A 14,828-nucleotide genomic window follows, 5' to 3' on the forward strand; every position below is an offset into this window, starting at 1 on the left:
GCGGCGGGGTGCGTGTTTCCGGAAGACGTGGCCGCCGCCGCCGGTGCCGCTCCCGCCCGTCCCGCCGCCGGTGCCCGTCCCGCCGCCACCATGATCTCCCTGTCCGACACGCAGAGTAAGCGCTGCCGCCGCTCCCGCCGGGGAAGCGCTGAGGGGCCGCTCGCTGCGGGGCCGGGGGCGTCGGGGGCCAGGGGGTCGCGGGGCGGCCGGGCTCGCCGGGCCCGCAGCCTTTGTCCGCGGCGGGGCCTCCCGGCAGCGGCCGGGCAGGGTCCGGCCGGGCCGCTGGACACCGGCGAGAGCGGGCAGGGGCGGGGGAGCTCTCCCGGCCGCATCCCCGCAGTGGAAGGCGCGGCAGCGGCCTGGTAGCGGCGGCTGGCGGGAGCACGGGAGGGAAGGGGAGGGAGAGCGGCAGGGCAGCGCTCGGCGGGACCCTCGGCTTGGGAGAGCTCTGCCACCACGGCCGGCCTTTGTCCGGAGCTGCGAGTGCTCTGTGTGCCGTGCTGCGGTGTGGAGGGCTTGGAAGGGACCCTAAAGATCGTCTCGGCTATGGCAGGGACACCTTGCACTGCCCCGGGCTGCTCAGGGCCCGTCCAGCCTGGCCTGGAGCGCTCCCAGGGATCCAGGGGCAGCCACAGCTGCTCTGGGCACCCTGTTCCAGTGCCTGGATAGCTTTAAAGGAGAAAATTTATTCCTGCTACCTCGCCTGGGTTTGTTAGGTTTGTTGGGGTTTGTAGCCATGGCACTTTGGCTGAGGAGTGCGAGTGAATGAATGAAAGCTGAACGATAAACAAAGTAACACCCAGCTCCACTCCTCCCTTGTGCCTCCCTCTGGACGTCAGTGGTCTGGAACCACTTAATTATCTAAGCAGTAAATATCTTTGCTGTGCTGCTCTTGCTGGTACCACACCAAACATCTGCAGGTGAGGCTGAGGGGGCTTCATGGTGAGGCTGAGACATTGAAATGGAAAAAAGCAAAAATACTTGTATGTGGCCATAGTTTTTTTTCTACCAAAGTGCTTGGAAATAGACATCAAAGAAATGAAAGAAGTTGTAAAGTGTGTCCTTAGCTAGGAGGCGTCCTGGGTGCTCTGGAGTGTGGCTGGCAGCTCAGCAGCCATCCTGCCCTCTGCTCGTCCCCCAGCCAGGGCACACCTGGGGGCTCTGTGCAGCCCTGGGCTCCCAGTGCAGGGACAGGGAGCTGCTGGAGAGGGCCACGGGAATGCTGGGGGCTCTGGAGCATCACTAAGGAGAAAGCACTGCGAGCTGGGCCTGTTTGTTCCAGAGAAGACTGAGTGAGGATCCCATCAATGCATTTAAATATCTTAGGGGGGTGCCAAGAGGAGGTGCCAGACTTGTCAGGGGTGCCCAGTGACAGAACAAGGAGCCATGGCTAGAAGTGAGGCACAAGGAGTTCAGCCCTGGCCATGCAGTGAGGCACAAGGAGTTCAGCCCTGGCCATGCAGTGGGACACAAGGAGTTCAGCCCTGGCCATGCAGTGGGGCACAGGGAGTTGTTCAGCCCTGGCCATGCAGTGAGGCACAGGGAGTTCAGCAGTGGCCATGCAGTGAGGCACAGGGAGTTCAGCCTGGCCATGCAGTGAGGCACAGGGAGTTCAGCCATGGCCAGAAGTGAAGCACAGGGAGTTCAGCCATGGCCAGAAGTGAAGCACAGGGAGTTCAGCCCTGGCCATGCAGTGGGGCACAAGGAGTTCAGCCCTGGCCATGCAGTGGGGCACAAGGAGTTCAGCCCTGGCCATGCAGTGGGGCACAGGGAGTTCAGCCCTGGCCATGCAGTGAGGCACAAGGAGTTCAGCCCTGGCCATGCAGTGAGGCACAGGGAGTTCAGCCCTGGCCATGCAGTGAGGCACAAGGAGTTGTTCAGCCCTGGCCATGCAGTGAGGCACAGGGAGTTCAGCCATGGCCATGCAGTGAGGCACAGGGAGTTCAGCCATGGCCATGCAGCAAAGCACAGGGAGTTCAGCCATGGCCATGCAGTGAGGCACAGGGAGTTCAGCCATGGCCATGCAGCAAAGCACAGGGAGTTCAGCCATGGCCATGCAGTGAGGCACAGGGAGTTCAGCCCTGGCCATGCAGTGAGGCACAAGGAGTTCAGCCCTGGCCATGCAGTGAGGCACAGGGAGTTCAGCCCTGGCCGTGCAGTGAGGCACAGGGAGTTCAGCCCTGGCCATGCAGTGAGGCACAGGGAGTTCAGCAGTGGCCATGCAGTGAGGCACAAGGAGTTCAGCCCTGGCCGTGCAGTGAGGCACAGGGAGTTCAGCCCTGGCCATGAAGGGAAGCACAAGGAGTTCAATCTCAATGGGAGGCATCACTTCCTTACGCTGAGGGTGGCAGAGCCCTGGAACAGCTGCCCAGGGAGGGGCTGGAGTCTCCGTCTCTGCAGCCCTCCCAGACCCACCTGGACACATTCCTTTGTCACCTGTTGCAGGTGACCCTGCCTTGGCAGAGGGGTTGGACTGGGTGATCTGCAGAGGATCCTTCCAGCCCTAACCATTGTGATTCCCTGATAACAGCCTAAGCTGCAGGGTAAAGGACAATGACAGGCCCTTGATTTAAATGACCATCTCATGGATGGTGCATTTCTGGTATGATTGCCACAGAAGGAAATGAGTCTGCCTGATAAGCACCACAGCATCAGTTGTGAAGGAGGGTGTGAAAAATCTAGAAAAAAGAAGTTAAAATAACTTTGATAGCAGGATACTGGAAATTGAAGTATTGGAGAGCCAGTTAAAGCCAAGGATGAAGACAGGCAGCAGAGTTTAGCAGCATTCAGGGTCCATGATTTCTTGAGATACTCAAATATTGCGCTGTTACTGAGATGTGTACCAACCCTTGGGCTTAGCTTTTAGGTTTGTGATTGATTAAACCCTTGTGGGCTTTTCTTTTCCCCTTCACTTCCAGTCTGGAGTATTAATTGGGCAAAAAGATAAAAATCTCTTCAGAGGGAGACTCACTGTTTTTATTTTGCTTGGTTCCTCATGTGGGACCTTCAGCTATTTCCAGTGCTAAGTCTGTTGGTTTTAACTGTCAGAGACAGGAGTACTAAATAAAACAATCTGACATTTAGTGGTTTTAAGGATGGGTTTTCTTCTGAAATTCAGAAGATGGTTCATCAGTTATTTTAAAATTCACTGCTGTCTGGAAAAATACAGAGTTAGCCATAGAGTCACTGGTGGAATAGTGTGATAAATACCTGGAGAGAGACACTGCTGATGTTTGGAAAGTTAATTCTGCATCTGTAGTCTAGACCATAATTTTAAGTGGTGCATTGAATGGTGTTATAAACCACTAGTAATTTCAAAAGAATTCACTTAGCTTTTCCCAAATTAAATTTTCAATATTAAAAAATAATGCTAGCAAAATAAGAGTTATGCATTGAATATAAGCTGTATTAGTTTTTGTCTTCTAAAAGCCTATAGCACACAATTCTATTTTATTTTTCACTATATTATGCTCTATAAAAGACTTGGGATGTGCATTGTCTGCCCTAATCTTTCACAAGCAATGTATCTTAATTTTGAATCTTAAAATCTACTAAGCTGTTTTGACACAGTGCTGCAGTAGTCTTGTAGAGCTTATGGAATTTCTGGAGAAACACTGATGAAGATTTGCTCCCTTGTCTCAGGAAATCATAATAATCCAGAATAAATACAACCTGGCTAGTGCATGTTTCTGCATTTCTAGGCATTGATATGTTTGATTTGACTAACGTGGGAAAGCTCTTCTGGCACAGGAGAAAACATTTTAAAATAGTTTGCTCCCTCTATAAATATTCATCATTTGTTGTTGAAAGGATTTTCTACAAAATGCCAGCACTTTTTCTTTTCCTTCCTCTGAGAAGTGTAGTTAAATATATTTACAAATTCTGATCCAAATCAAGGCAGTAACTGAGATATCAGCACTGGAGGATAATAGTCCTGGACCATTCATCTTCTTCCAGCAGTTATTTTGGGATAATGAGAAAAATGTTCCTTTCTCTTTTTCCCTTTTCCCTCCACTAACCAGGGAACATGGGTGACTTGTGCAGTGAATCAGAGCCCATTGTGATTACAAACCGGTTTGGGGTGGTTACAGAGGTGTCAGAGGGGATTGCAGCAGCTGCTGGGAGGTGGCTCTGCCTCCTCCCCACATCCATACCTTGAGCTGTGCCTGGGGAGGAGCAAATACTCACTTCCAGGGCTGCTTATTTATCTTCCTGGCAGCTGGTAATTCCTCTGGAGCCCTGCCTCCAAGTGTTTTCCTTCCAGAATGCAGATTGTTTCTGCTCTTCTGAAGTAAAGAGTACTGGAGAAAAGGGCACTTGCAATTGTTACATTGCCTTCAGTCAGCAGATCCATTGAAAATACAATTTGCAATTCTGTTTTTCATTGTAAACAAGTTGGGAGAGTGCCTGTAGTAAATTGATTGGATTGAGTTACTTAGTGCTCTTAATTGTGGGGTGTTAAAATGCCCACAGTGAAAGTTTAAAGTGACAGGCTATCCCATGGAACTACAGCTCTAACAGCATGTGCTCTGCAGCCTTGCTGAAAGGCAATCCCTCTGAGAAGGCTGGGGAGTGGAATGTTGCTGCAACAAATCTCTGAGCTGTGTTGAAATTTATTTCCAATAACTACTTGGAAGTCCTGAAACAGGCATAATTATGCTCCTTTACTCCCAAGCTCATCAAGCAACAGAAAAGGACCAACTGCATCCACAAGGTGCAATTAAAATCCACGGAGGCAGGTCTGGCCAACAGCAGCAGTGAGGGCTGTGACTGTGGATTTTGTGGCTTTTTGTTTGTTTCAGGACAGGCTATGCAAAAGTACTTGGAACTTCAAAATACACATACATGCAGGCATAGTATTCGGGTGGGTTCTGCTAAGCTGTTTTTGTTTTGCAATTTACAAACCTGTAGATTTCTCTGTCTGGTCACAGTGAAGATAACAACAAATGCATGTGTTTGCAGCCCTGTTGCTGCTGCTCCTGGTTTTTCTCTCCCATTCAGTCTGTGTGAGAGTCAAAGGAAGGCTTTAGAGATTTAAAATAAAAAGCAGGATGTATTTCTAATAGCAGTCTTCAAGATACTTTAGAGGCTATTGTCAAATCATCATTTTAATCCTAACATGACATTTCTAGCCCTGTTTCTCATACAAACCTTCCATCCTACTCTTGGCTTCCCAGTTTCTTTCTTGAGCATCCTTTGCAGAACTCAAAGTTTATAGAACAGTTTAGACTGGAAAAAAAACCTTTAAGAGCTTCGAGTCCAGCTGTTATCCCAGCATGGGCCAGTCCAAAATATAAGCAAATATATTAAGTACAAAAGGAATTTTTAAAAAATCTGCAAATTAAGATCACAAAATGAAAAAAATTCATAAAATGAAACTGCTATACAACACAGTCTAGAGATGCTGTATTTATGTGTAATGTAGATCTACCATTTAATTAATAAAAATTAAATATGAAGCATGAAAATTATAATTGAACATTAATCCCTCAGTATTTAGTATCTGCCAGTTGTCTGAAGACCCAGGCTAGTGTTTGATAGCTGTCAGCACATGTGTAACTTGGAAAAATCTTGCAGGATTCATTCATCCAAGTTGTGTTCCACCTGGAAACTGCTGTGCAAGTCATGGGAGATGGAACGTGAAGTCTCGGGAGGATGGAGAGGACCAGGTTACATTACACTACTATGGGAAAGATAATGGGATAAGATCTGCAGATCCCAGAGTATTCTGAATGAAAAGAGAAGGATCACAAGGATCCACTCAATGATCCACAAGGATCACTGAGCCCAACCCTTCAGTGAACGACCCATCCAGGAATCAAACCCACTGCCCTGGAGTTATTTGTACCATGTTCTGACCAACTGATCTAATCTGGAAAACAAAGTTTCATTATCTCTTTACAAACAATCCTTTTCTTCATACTAGCAATTCATCAAAAGGGATGTATGTCTTTGCCTATGCGTATATGTATATATGGTTGCATTCAATTTCAGTGTCTTTCAGTTCCAAACATGGACTTGGTTGATAAACAGCTTCCAAAGATCTGTCTGTTGAAGTATTTGGGTTCTACAAGATTTATAATATTTGTACACTCAAGGAATTTTCTAAATTTATAAATGTCTGTGCATTGGATGTTCTAATTTTTCCCCGATTTTTATCCATGACTTTTTCTTGGTACCATGTTTTGTTACATGCTTGAATTTGTTTCTTTTTCAGAGATTGGAATGGGACTAACAGGCTTTGGAGTGTTTTTCCTCTTCTTTGGAATGATACTCTTCTTTGACAAAGCTCTTTTGGCTATTGGAAATGTAAGTGACTTTTCTGCAGTGCTTAGAATCAAGTATGTGATCTATTAAAGATAAACTCAAAATAGAACAGCATGTTATCAGTTTGAAGCTGCATGACAGAGATTACTGTGGTGATCTGGTATAAAGGAGGAGTTGTGCTCAGTGATAGGAGTGAATCATTTTTCCTGCCTGAGGTTAGAACAGCTCACACTGATGTGAATATCACCGTGGGTCAGGCCTGTGGGATGTTGGTAGACAAGAAGCAGCTTGTTCCGCAGTTGTGCTGCTGCAAATGTGATTTTTTGTGGTCCTCTGAGATCACTGTCAATTTAAGTATCTATTTGGATAAGAATCTTTAAGTACATGCTAGCAAGTGTATTTTTGCAGTGCTGTAGGAGGAAAGAAATAAATATGAATTGCTGACACTTCTGGCTTTAGAAGAGCCAGACCTCTTTCATAAAAGAGAGATTCAGTATCTGCAGCTTTTACCAAATCCAAGCTGTCACTCAGAGCAGCACAGAAAATAAATCCTAGTTCTGGTACAGGAAATTTCCAATCCAAATATCAAATGACAGGGTGTTTTCTGCATGTGCTAGTCTCTGTGCCTCTGCTGTTCTCAGCTGTGCCAGCCAGCCAAAGCACAGCCTGGCTGGGAGGGGTTCAGCCCCTCTTTTGCTGATGCCTGAAAGTCTGCAGCCAAACTGAGATTCCTTGAAGGGAAATATAAAATTGTGTATCTGAATTTGGGTGCATTAGTTGAAGCATTGTTATGAGGCATCAGATCAAGTGTGCAGTGGGAGAGTGAAAAATGAAATAATGCTTATTTTTTCTTTTGCTAATGTAAGGTGGAAACACGAGATCCTGTTTAGGGAAAATGAAAACGTAGGTAGGAAGAGACAATGACAGGCTATGTGGTAACCAAAGATAATGCAAGAAAAGGTCCTGTATCCTTGCAGAGAATTGGTTTTATTTTTAAAAAAGGTACAAAAGTTACATCAGAAAGGGCAGGAGGTTCTAAGAAAGTGATTTATTAAATACCATCCAAAACTTAAAGATTGAGTAAAACAATCTTGATTGAGAAGATTGTTTTATTCAATCTTGAATAAAACCTGAGATACTATTGCTTTCTGAGCAAAAATGTTGCTGAAATAATTCCAAGTCCTGTAGCTGCAGGACACCAGAAACAGTTGTAACTACTTGGGAGTGGTGTGATAGTGTTCAGTCTATACTGCAACAAATAAATAAACAATAAAAGGCTCTGCACAGTAAAAAACAACTGTTCACCTTTTCCTTCTCTGGCTTTGCACTGTGAGTAGACCAGCAGAAGCTGTTGAAGATGTCAGTGGCACAGAGCTGAGGTGCTGTTATGTGTGGTGTTAGTTTTTAGGAACCTTTGCTGTCAGTAGGACTGAGCTTCAGCACCACCTGTGGTAAAAATGTGACAGGGCAGATACAACTGTTGTCAGCAGATCTTTGGGGTGTGTTTGACAGAGATCACAAAAGACAGACCCTTTATTTTCAAGCAGCTGAGAGCTACAAGTGCTTTAAGATGGACCTTACAAAAGAAAATGAGTAGTAAATTCATTCTCACCAACTGTGTCATGGGTATTAAGAGAAGCTGTGCAAGAAAAGCAGTGTAATTAAAAAAAAAATATATATATATATGTGTGTGTGTGTTTACATCCTGTACTTGGGGACATAATTAGTTGTTTTCTTTCTTTGGTTTGTTTTTGTCTTTTCTAGGTTTTATTTGTGGCAGGCCTGTCTTTTGTTATTGGTTTAGAAAGAACATTCAGATTCTTCTTTCAAAAACACAAAATGAAAGCAACGGGCTTCTTCCTGGGTGGTGTGCTCATAGTTCTCATTGGTTGGCCTTTAATAGGAATGATCCTGGAAATTTATGGGTTCTTCCTATTGTTCAGGTAAGTCTTGTTTGAAAATCACTTTGTGTTTATTTATCTAGGAATAAATGTATCATGCAGTGTTTGTGTTAGAGTTGACAAAGCAGCATCCTTTAAATGTTCCTTTTGGAGAGATTTTAGATGAAATTGTTTTTTTACAAGTTGGTAAGTATTTTTCCAAGACTCCAATCTGCTAATGTTGGTGAGGCTTTTACCAAAGTGACTTTGATAATGCTGATGTCTAACCAGAGAATTGTAAAGCTTCAAAATGTGTGGGAGCCCAAATTGTTAGCAATATGTAGTTTAAATATCTCCTCATAGAAAAGGGATACTTGGTCCTTTTTTCAGTAGGGAGTTCGTTCTTTTCTTTAACAAATGGGGCAAAATATTTAGTTACAACCATCCTAGGTGTGTAACCTTACCATTTCATCACTCTGGCAGCCCAGGGAAAAGCTGTTTTCTGTCATGTTTCATTACAATTGTGCCTTAAAGTCAGAACTGCTTGTTTGGGTTAGCAGTATCTTGACTGAGTTAAGGAAAAATGGAAATTCTATTTTTTTTAACAGCAATCTTGAAACATGTTATAACTTTCACAATGTGTCATTTAAGTTCTTAATAAATGCAACTGTAATAGTGAAAGAATTTGACTTGTTACAACCTGCATAGATATCTGTATTTTTATCTTTATTTCCATGGTTGAAGTTCTATGCTTCCCTACAGAACAAAACCAAAAATATGCAAAAAGGTAGAAAGGGAGGCTTCTGGTTGTTCTTGGACCTCTGTCCAGATGCAGATTGTTTCAGTAATGGTTATTGATCAAGTTTCAGACCCTGAAGTGTTCTGTGAATGGCTGAATAACTCTTCCTGTTAATCAAAGTGAAACCATTGTTCTTATGGTTCTTTTTGTACTCAATAAAATTGTATGTTAATCTGGTATTTAGTTCAGATAAAATGTTTATTTTAAAATTATATCTGAACTTGGCTCTTCCTGGAGACAGTGAAATTCCAGAAAATTAATTTAGTGGGGTTAATGCATTTCTTATTGTTCTGCTCTGTGTTACTCTGAATTCTGTCACTGTGAGTGCTGTGATAATCTCAGTATTTCACTGAATACACTGTCACTTCTTGCATGTACTGTGTGGTTTAATCAGCCAGTACAAAGCAAGTAGAATGTGTTTCCACCAGAACAGCCTCCTTTTAAAAGATCCCAAAAGAGTTAGAAGTTAGTCTGTCTAGGCAGGTATGGTTATGGATTATCTAGTGGTGCTTGCAAGGTAAAACAATGTTGAGAGGTTTATAAAAGATCAATAGGACTGTCTCTTAGCCTGAAGGGAATCAACAAGGGATGGATAATTCCAGCTATGAATGTTTAGCTGATGTGTTTAAATTTAAAGCATCTGGAGAGCAGTGGTTTGGACTGAATGATCTTAAATGTCTTTTCCAACCTTGATGATTCCATGATTCTGTGACCATCTTTTCCAGAGCTCATTAGTTGATAGAATCTAAATCCCTTGCTACCAGGCTGACTAATGATTACTTCAAGCAAAGTCTTTTGTTTTGCTTCAGTCTTGTTCAGTTCAACCATCCTCCTCTTGTCAGCAACTTGCTCCCTTCGGAAGAAGTTACAAATGAAGTCTTTCCTTAAGCATCATTTTTTACTGCTCCTCAAGAGCCTGCTGCTTGGTTGCATAGCAGAAAACTGCCCTGCTATTATGGGACAGCTGTTGTCATCTAAGGTGCTTTTGGAGCCTTGTTCAGATGACAGCTTTGCAGAGTTAGGGCTGACAATATCATCCCTGCTGCACTGACTGTTCCTTATTCTTGGACTCAGCAGTTGTTTTAATCTGTTACAAGTGGTTTATGTGCCCTGCCTCACAATTCACAGGGGTGCTGAAATGATCTGGTCTTAAAAAAAAACAAAAACCAAACTCAACCCCCCCTTATTGATGTGGATTTAATCCAGAAAATAGTTCTTAGCAGGGTGGTGAAGAGGATGATGACTTGTGAGATTTCACAGTTTCACTGTGGCTGAGGCCTCTTTGCACATTAATCCTTATTCCATGCAGGGAATACTCAACACAAGATTGCTGGGAATGCCAGCAGCTGCCTGCAGACAGCTGAGATACTGCCACAGAAAATTTGGTTTTCTGCTGCAGAGGTTAGGTGGAGGGTGCAGGGGCTGCACCATAGCATCTGTGCCTGGCAGCATCCCCAGGGCCACCATTCAAACCACTGACTTCAGCTGGGGAAATAAATGAATGCACAACTCTGTATGCTTCATTTTCTTTAGTTAATGTAAAGAGTATCATACATGGTTTTAATTACTCAGAACTAACTTCACTTGTTTCTACATTGGGTCTTCAGTGTATTTTCTGTAATATAAAAAGAGGAATTATATTAAAATATGTATGCTAATTTTGAGAAATCCATTTTGCTGACTAAATTAGGTATTCTCGCTTGAGTTATTTTTTGATGAGTTGACTGAGAGTTGCCAGCTATGAAGAAAACTAAATTCATGTAAAAATACACCATTTCTTTCCTGGTTTTCTCTTTACTCTGATGAAAGTGTATTGATATATTTGGCAAACAAGTGTGCTGCTAACAAGTTGCAAGGTTTTGTGTAATCTTGGTTAAAAAATTAAATTTTTTTTTTCATGTTACAGCAATATGAGAAAAGCTTAATTACAAAAACTAATACAATCTTCTGATGTTTTACCTAAAGGGGATTCTTTCCTGTGGTGGTTGGCTTTATTAGAAGAGTTCCAGTTCTTGGATCTCTCTTGAATTTACCTGGTATAAGCTCGGTAAGTTTGGTACTTCATGCAACAACTGCAGCATGTTCTGGTTTTCATTCCACTGATACAGCACCCGTAGAAATGCATCAAAAATAAAGCAAATAGAACTTGGGAGCAATGACTTCAAATGCATTCCTGCACAGTTCTTGCACCATGCACATCCCACTCATTCCCAGGGAGACACTCCTAGGGGGAAAAGGAACGAAAGGAGGCGTTGGCAGGAGCTGCCCCTGCTCGTGGGCAGTGCAGTGGAAAGGGCCCAGCATTGTGAGGGAATGCTGGGGTTCTTCTGCTTCACTCTTGGCCCTGGCTGACCACACAGGTGACTCCTGCCACTGCCCTGGGCCTCTCCTCCTGTTGTACAACGAGGAGGGCACCGTTCTTGGTGCAGTATTTGGGTGAACTGTGGAAAAGTGGCCTCTAAAAGCAAATGTTATGTTGCAGCTTGTATGGTGAACCCAGAAACTCTCAGCATGCATAGTCATTCATCAGATATATTTATTGAGGTCCACTGCACCAGGCTACATCTTTTTATTACTAAGATTTGTGTTTTTTTCAAATGGAGTTTTCCATTTTTTTAACCAAATGGCCGGGGATTTGAAGACAATTAACAGAAAGATGCCTACACACCCTAATCTAAGGTGTTTCAGTCAACTACTTTTACTGTGCTAATTCATTTATGTATTTTAACACAAGCATTTGTAATACCAGTTTTGAAAGCAACAGTTTTTATAACTACTACTGAAAATTAATAGTGGGAATAACTTAGACGCATACAGGCTGTTTTTTAAAAATGAGTGTTCCAGTTCATCTGTTCCAGTCTCACAGTTAGGCCAAGTTGTGGCTCATAATTCATGATCAATTGAATATTTCATCTGTCAATTGATCTTAATCATATTTAATTTGATCATAATGGGGTTAAATCTTGTTTTTAAAAGATAATTGTTAATGTTTTATTCAAAGCCTACGTAGGCTCAGAAGAGAATCCACAGTAATGGTCAGTTGAAATATCTTCCTTGGTCTACTAATGCATGTGTGGCTGAGACTGTATTGTTTTGTTTTAACCATTAAGCTGGCAGTGTTATCTGCATTCTTCTATTTCCTTTCTCATTCTGTTGCATCTTCATGCTGCACTGTTAATGTCTATATTAGAAAAACATGTTATGCAGAAACACAATTGCAATTGTAAGAATTTTGGTTTTCACAAACCTAAACCATGAGAGCTCAGTGAGTACTACTTGACTCTCATCTCCAGTCACATACTAACTGTGCAAGTAGCAAGCACTATTTGAGAGCAGCTTCACTCTACATAAATGTCATCAGTTTGTCTAAAACCTTTTTGTCTCCTTTTCCACAGCTTGTAGATAAAGTTGGAGAAAGCAACAACATGGTATAATGACGAGAGGGTGGAAGACTGATCTAAACTTTTACTGTATTATTTATAAAATCCCTTTGAAGAATACTCAGCACAAAGATTAAGTTGTGTACAAAGGAAAAAGCTTGTTACATTCTTTACATAACAGTTTAATTTAAAATGTATAGTCAACAATATACATTAGAAAAGAAGCTCAGCAAGTAAGCTTCTAGGAAAGTAACTCCAGAGTTCGGGAAGTAAACTGAAGAGGGGAAAGTCATGGAATAACCCCTGTTACAACTGTTCAAGACTATTTCTGTTGGTTTTGGAAAACATGCTAGAGGCAATGCACCCTTGTGGAATTAACGGTGCCTGTTCTTTACCTCCTTGTTTTGAAGGTGCAGTAGAGCAAACAGGCCTACATTTTTAAGGGTGACCCAAACTTACCCAACCCTCTGCTTGCTATCCTCAGAGTGCAAAAAATCAAACAGGAAACTTCTTGTGTAACGAGAGATGCATCTTTGCATGAAGGTTAAGATGACTATTCATCTAGAAGTGTATTATGACAATTAAAAGGAAACCCTACACAGTTCTGTTGTAAACATTTTTGTAAATATGTGGCTGAAATACAGTATTGTTATCTTAATGTTTCAAAGCCAAATGTTAGTTGATTGTATTTGCCTTCCGTTTCGGAATATGCAAAAGGTCAATCTTTAGTAACTTTGGTCTTAAATGTTGGTTCTGAACATGCAGAGCTCAGTGGGGAACTCTGGAAGCTGACTTGCAGGCCTTCCAGGCTGTTCTCCTTGAGCCATGTTCCATGTGCATCCTGATGAGAATGTAGCCCCTTGTCACTAACGTGAAAACTCTGTGAAATACACTTAGTTCACAAAAAACTGCATTAGGCTGAGGTGCTGATGTGAACCCTGTGACATGTAACTTACCAGAATTTGGAGCTTTGTTTTTAACCAGTTTGAAACTAAGCTTTCTTTGTTTACTCTGGAACTACGAATTGACTTTTATTTTTTACGGTAATAAAATGGAAACTGAAAGCTCTGTGTACGTGAGTCTCTGGGGAGAAAACTGCTGAGTGACTGGGGCTGACTACAGATCAAGTGCCAATCTCCAGGTGTTTGTAAGGTGTTACTGGCTTAGCTGGTTATCTTCAGACAGCTCCTGGTTACAGCAGCAGCTTTGTTGTTACTGAGGATTCTTGGCTGGAATAAATGTGCCCTCCTAATGCACGGGTCCCATTTCTGCTCCTGTTGGGATGTTAAACCTTGTGCACTTGCAATAGTCTCAGTTACAGCGTCCTCACCTAACAATCCTTGTTCAGTGCATTGTGTTTGTGCAGGCAGGGGGGTTCTGTTCTGTTTCATTTACTTTTCCCTTTCATGTAATCCTGAAACAATTACCCAGTAGTATTAAAGGGAGCTATGTAGCCTAAAGGTCTAATGACTGGGGGTGGTTTTTTTGGTTTTGGTTTTTTTTTTTTTTTCCTATTATGCAGTTAAAATTGGACTTTTCTAATGTAAGTTTTAACTTTAAAAAATCCTCGTATACCAACCCTTTTGAAAGTTGCTCTGAAATTTATTTGTATAAAACAAGGGTTTTTTTCATTGCAACTGTATAAATAGCCACAATCTACTACTATCAATATTTCATTTGCTTCCTTCTAAAACAGGCACAAAATGATCCAGAAAAAAAACCCAAACCTGTTATTTTGCAATTAATATCATCTGAAAAATCAGTGGGTTTATTTTATAAATGGCTATATTTGCTTGATGGCATGTGCATTACAGTTTAGAGACAGGAGTAAATACAATTGTTGGCTCTACCTCAAGAGATAAAGCATTTTAGATAACCCACTCTTAACTGCTCCTCTAGCTCTGTGGTGTGTTACAATGACTAGAGAATAACTCTCCAGCAGCTTAGCCATCTCCTGTTTGCTGTGGTAGGGCACTAGGCTGTGCTGTGGGAACCAAGTGCTGTCTAAAGCAGACAGTGCTCACCTTAGGAATCAGCTACCTGAAGGTTTTTGTGCTTCTGTCTTGAAAAATAATGTGATGGACAAGCTGGATTGCACCACAGGGCTGTGGATCTCTGGCTGCAGCAACTTGCTTGGTAAGCTGAAGTACCTTCATCAACAAGAAATGATGATGATGGCATCTTTTGGAGGTGGTTCATGTGTGGTTGTGGATGATCTTTTGCCTCTCTGAGAAGCTGGGCTGTGGGCAGGTCATCTCATTTATATTTAATTCACTGTTTTAAATCAAAAGTCAGTTTTTTGTCACGTGAACTGTTGTGGAAAGCATTTGAGGGAAGAGAATTGTGTGTTGAATTTAGCATAGTCTATCCCTCAAGGTATCGTTGTTTTTGGGACGGTTTTGCCAAGATAAATGTGGGTGGCAGCAAAGGTCAAAACAACTTAGCCTTAAAGTGTTTCTGTCCTTGTAAAAATATCTCTAACAGAAACATGCTTGGAATGTT

General features: G+C 42.6%; 1 protein-coding gene across 1 annotated transcript; it reads left to right on the forward strand.

Moving 5' to 3' along the window:
- Window positions 1–16: 16 nt before the first annotated feature.
- GOLT1B (golgi transport 1B) lies at window positions 17–14,636 on the forward strand. The gene is made up of 5 exons (XM_084205655.1): window positions 17–115; window positions 6,218–6,309; window positions 8,032–8,210; window positions 10,912–10,993; window positions 12,342–14,636. The coding sequence occupies exons 1-5, from the start codon at window positions 91–93 to the stop codon at window positions 12,378–12,380; spliced, it is 417 nt and encodes a 138-aa protein (XP_084061781.1). The 5' UTR covers window positions 17–90; the 3' UTR covers window positions 12,381–14,636.
- The last annotated feature ends 192 nt before the right edge of the window (window positions 14,637–14,828 follow it).

This window comes from Fringilla coelebs (genome assembly GCF_963513975.1).
Source record: "Fringilla coelebs genome assembly, chromosome: 5".
Taxonomy (NCBI): Eukaryota; Metazoa; Chordata; class Aves; order Passeriformes; family Fringillidae; genus Fringilla; species Fringilla coelebs.

Coding starts and splice junctions, on each gene's coding strand:
- GOLT1B (XM_084205655.1), top strand. CDS start 91: ATGATCTCCCTGTCCGACACGCAGA. Junction 116..6,217: donor CTCCCTGTCCGACACGCAGA/GTAAGCGCTGCC, acceptor TTTCTTTTTCAG/AGATTGGAATGGGACTAACA. Junction 8,211..10,911: donor GGGTTCTTCCTATTGTTCAG/GTAAGTCTTGTT, acceptor TTTTACCTAAAG/GGGATTCTTTCCTGTGGTGG.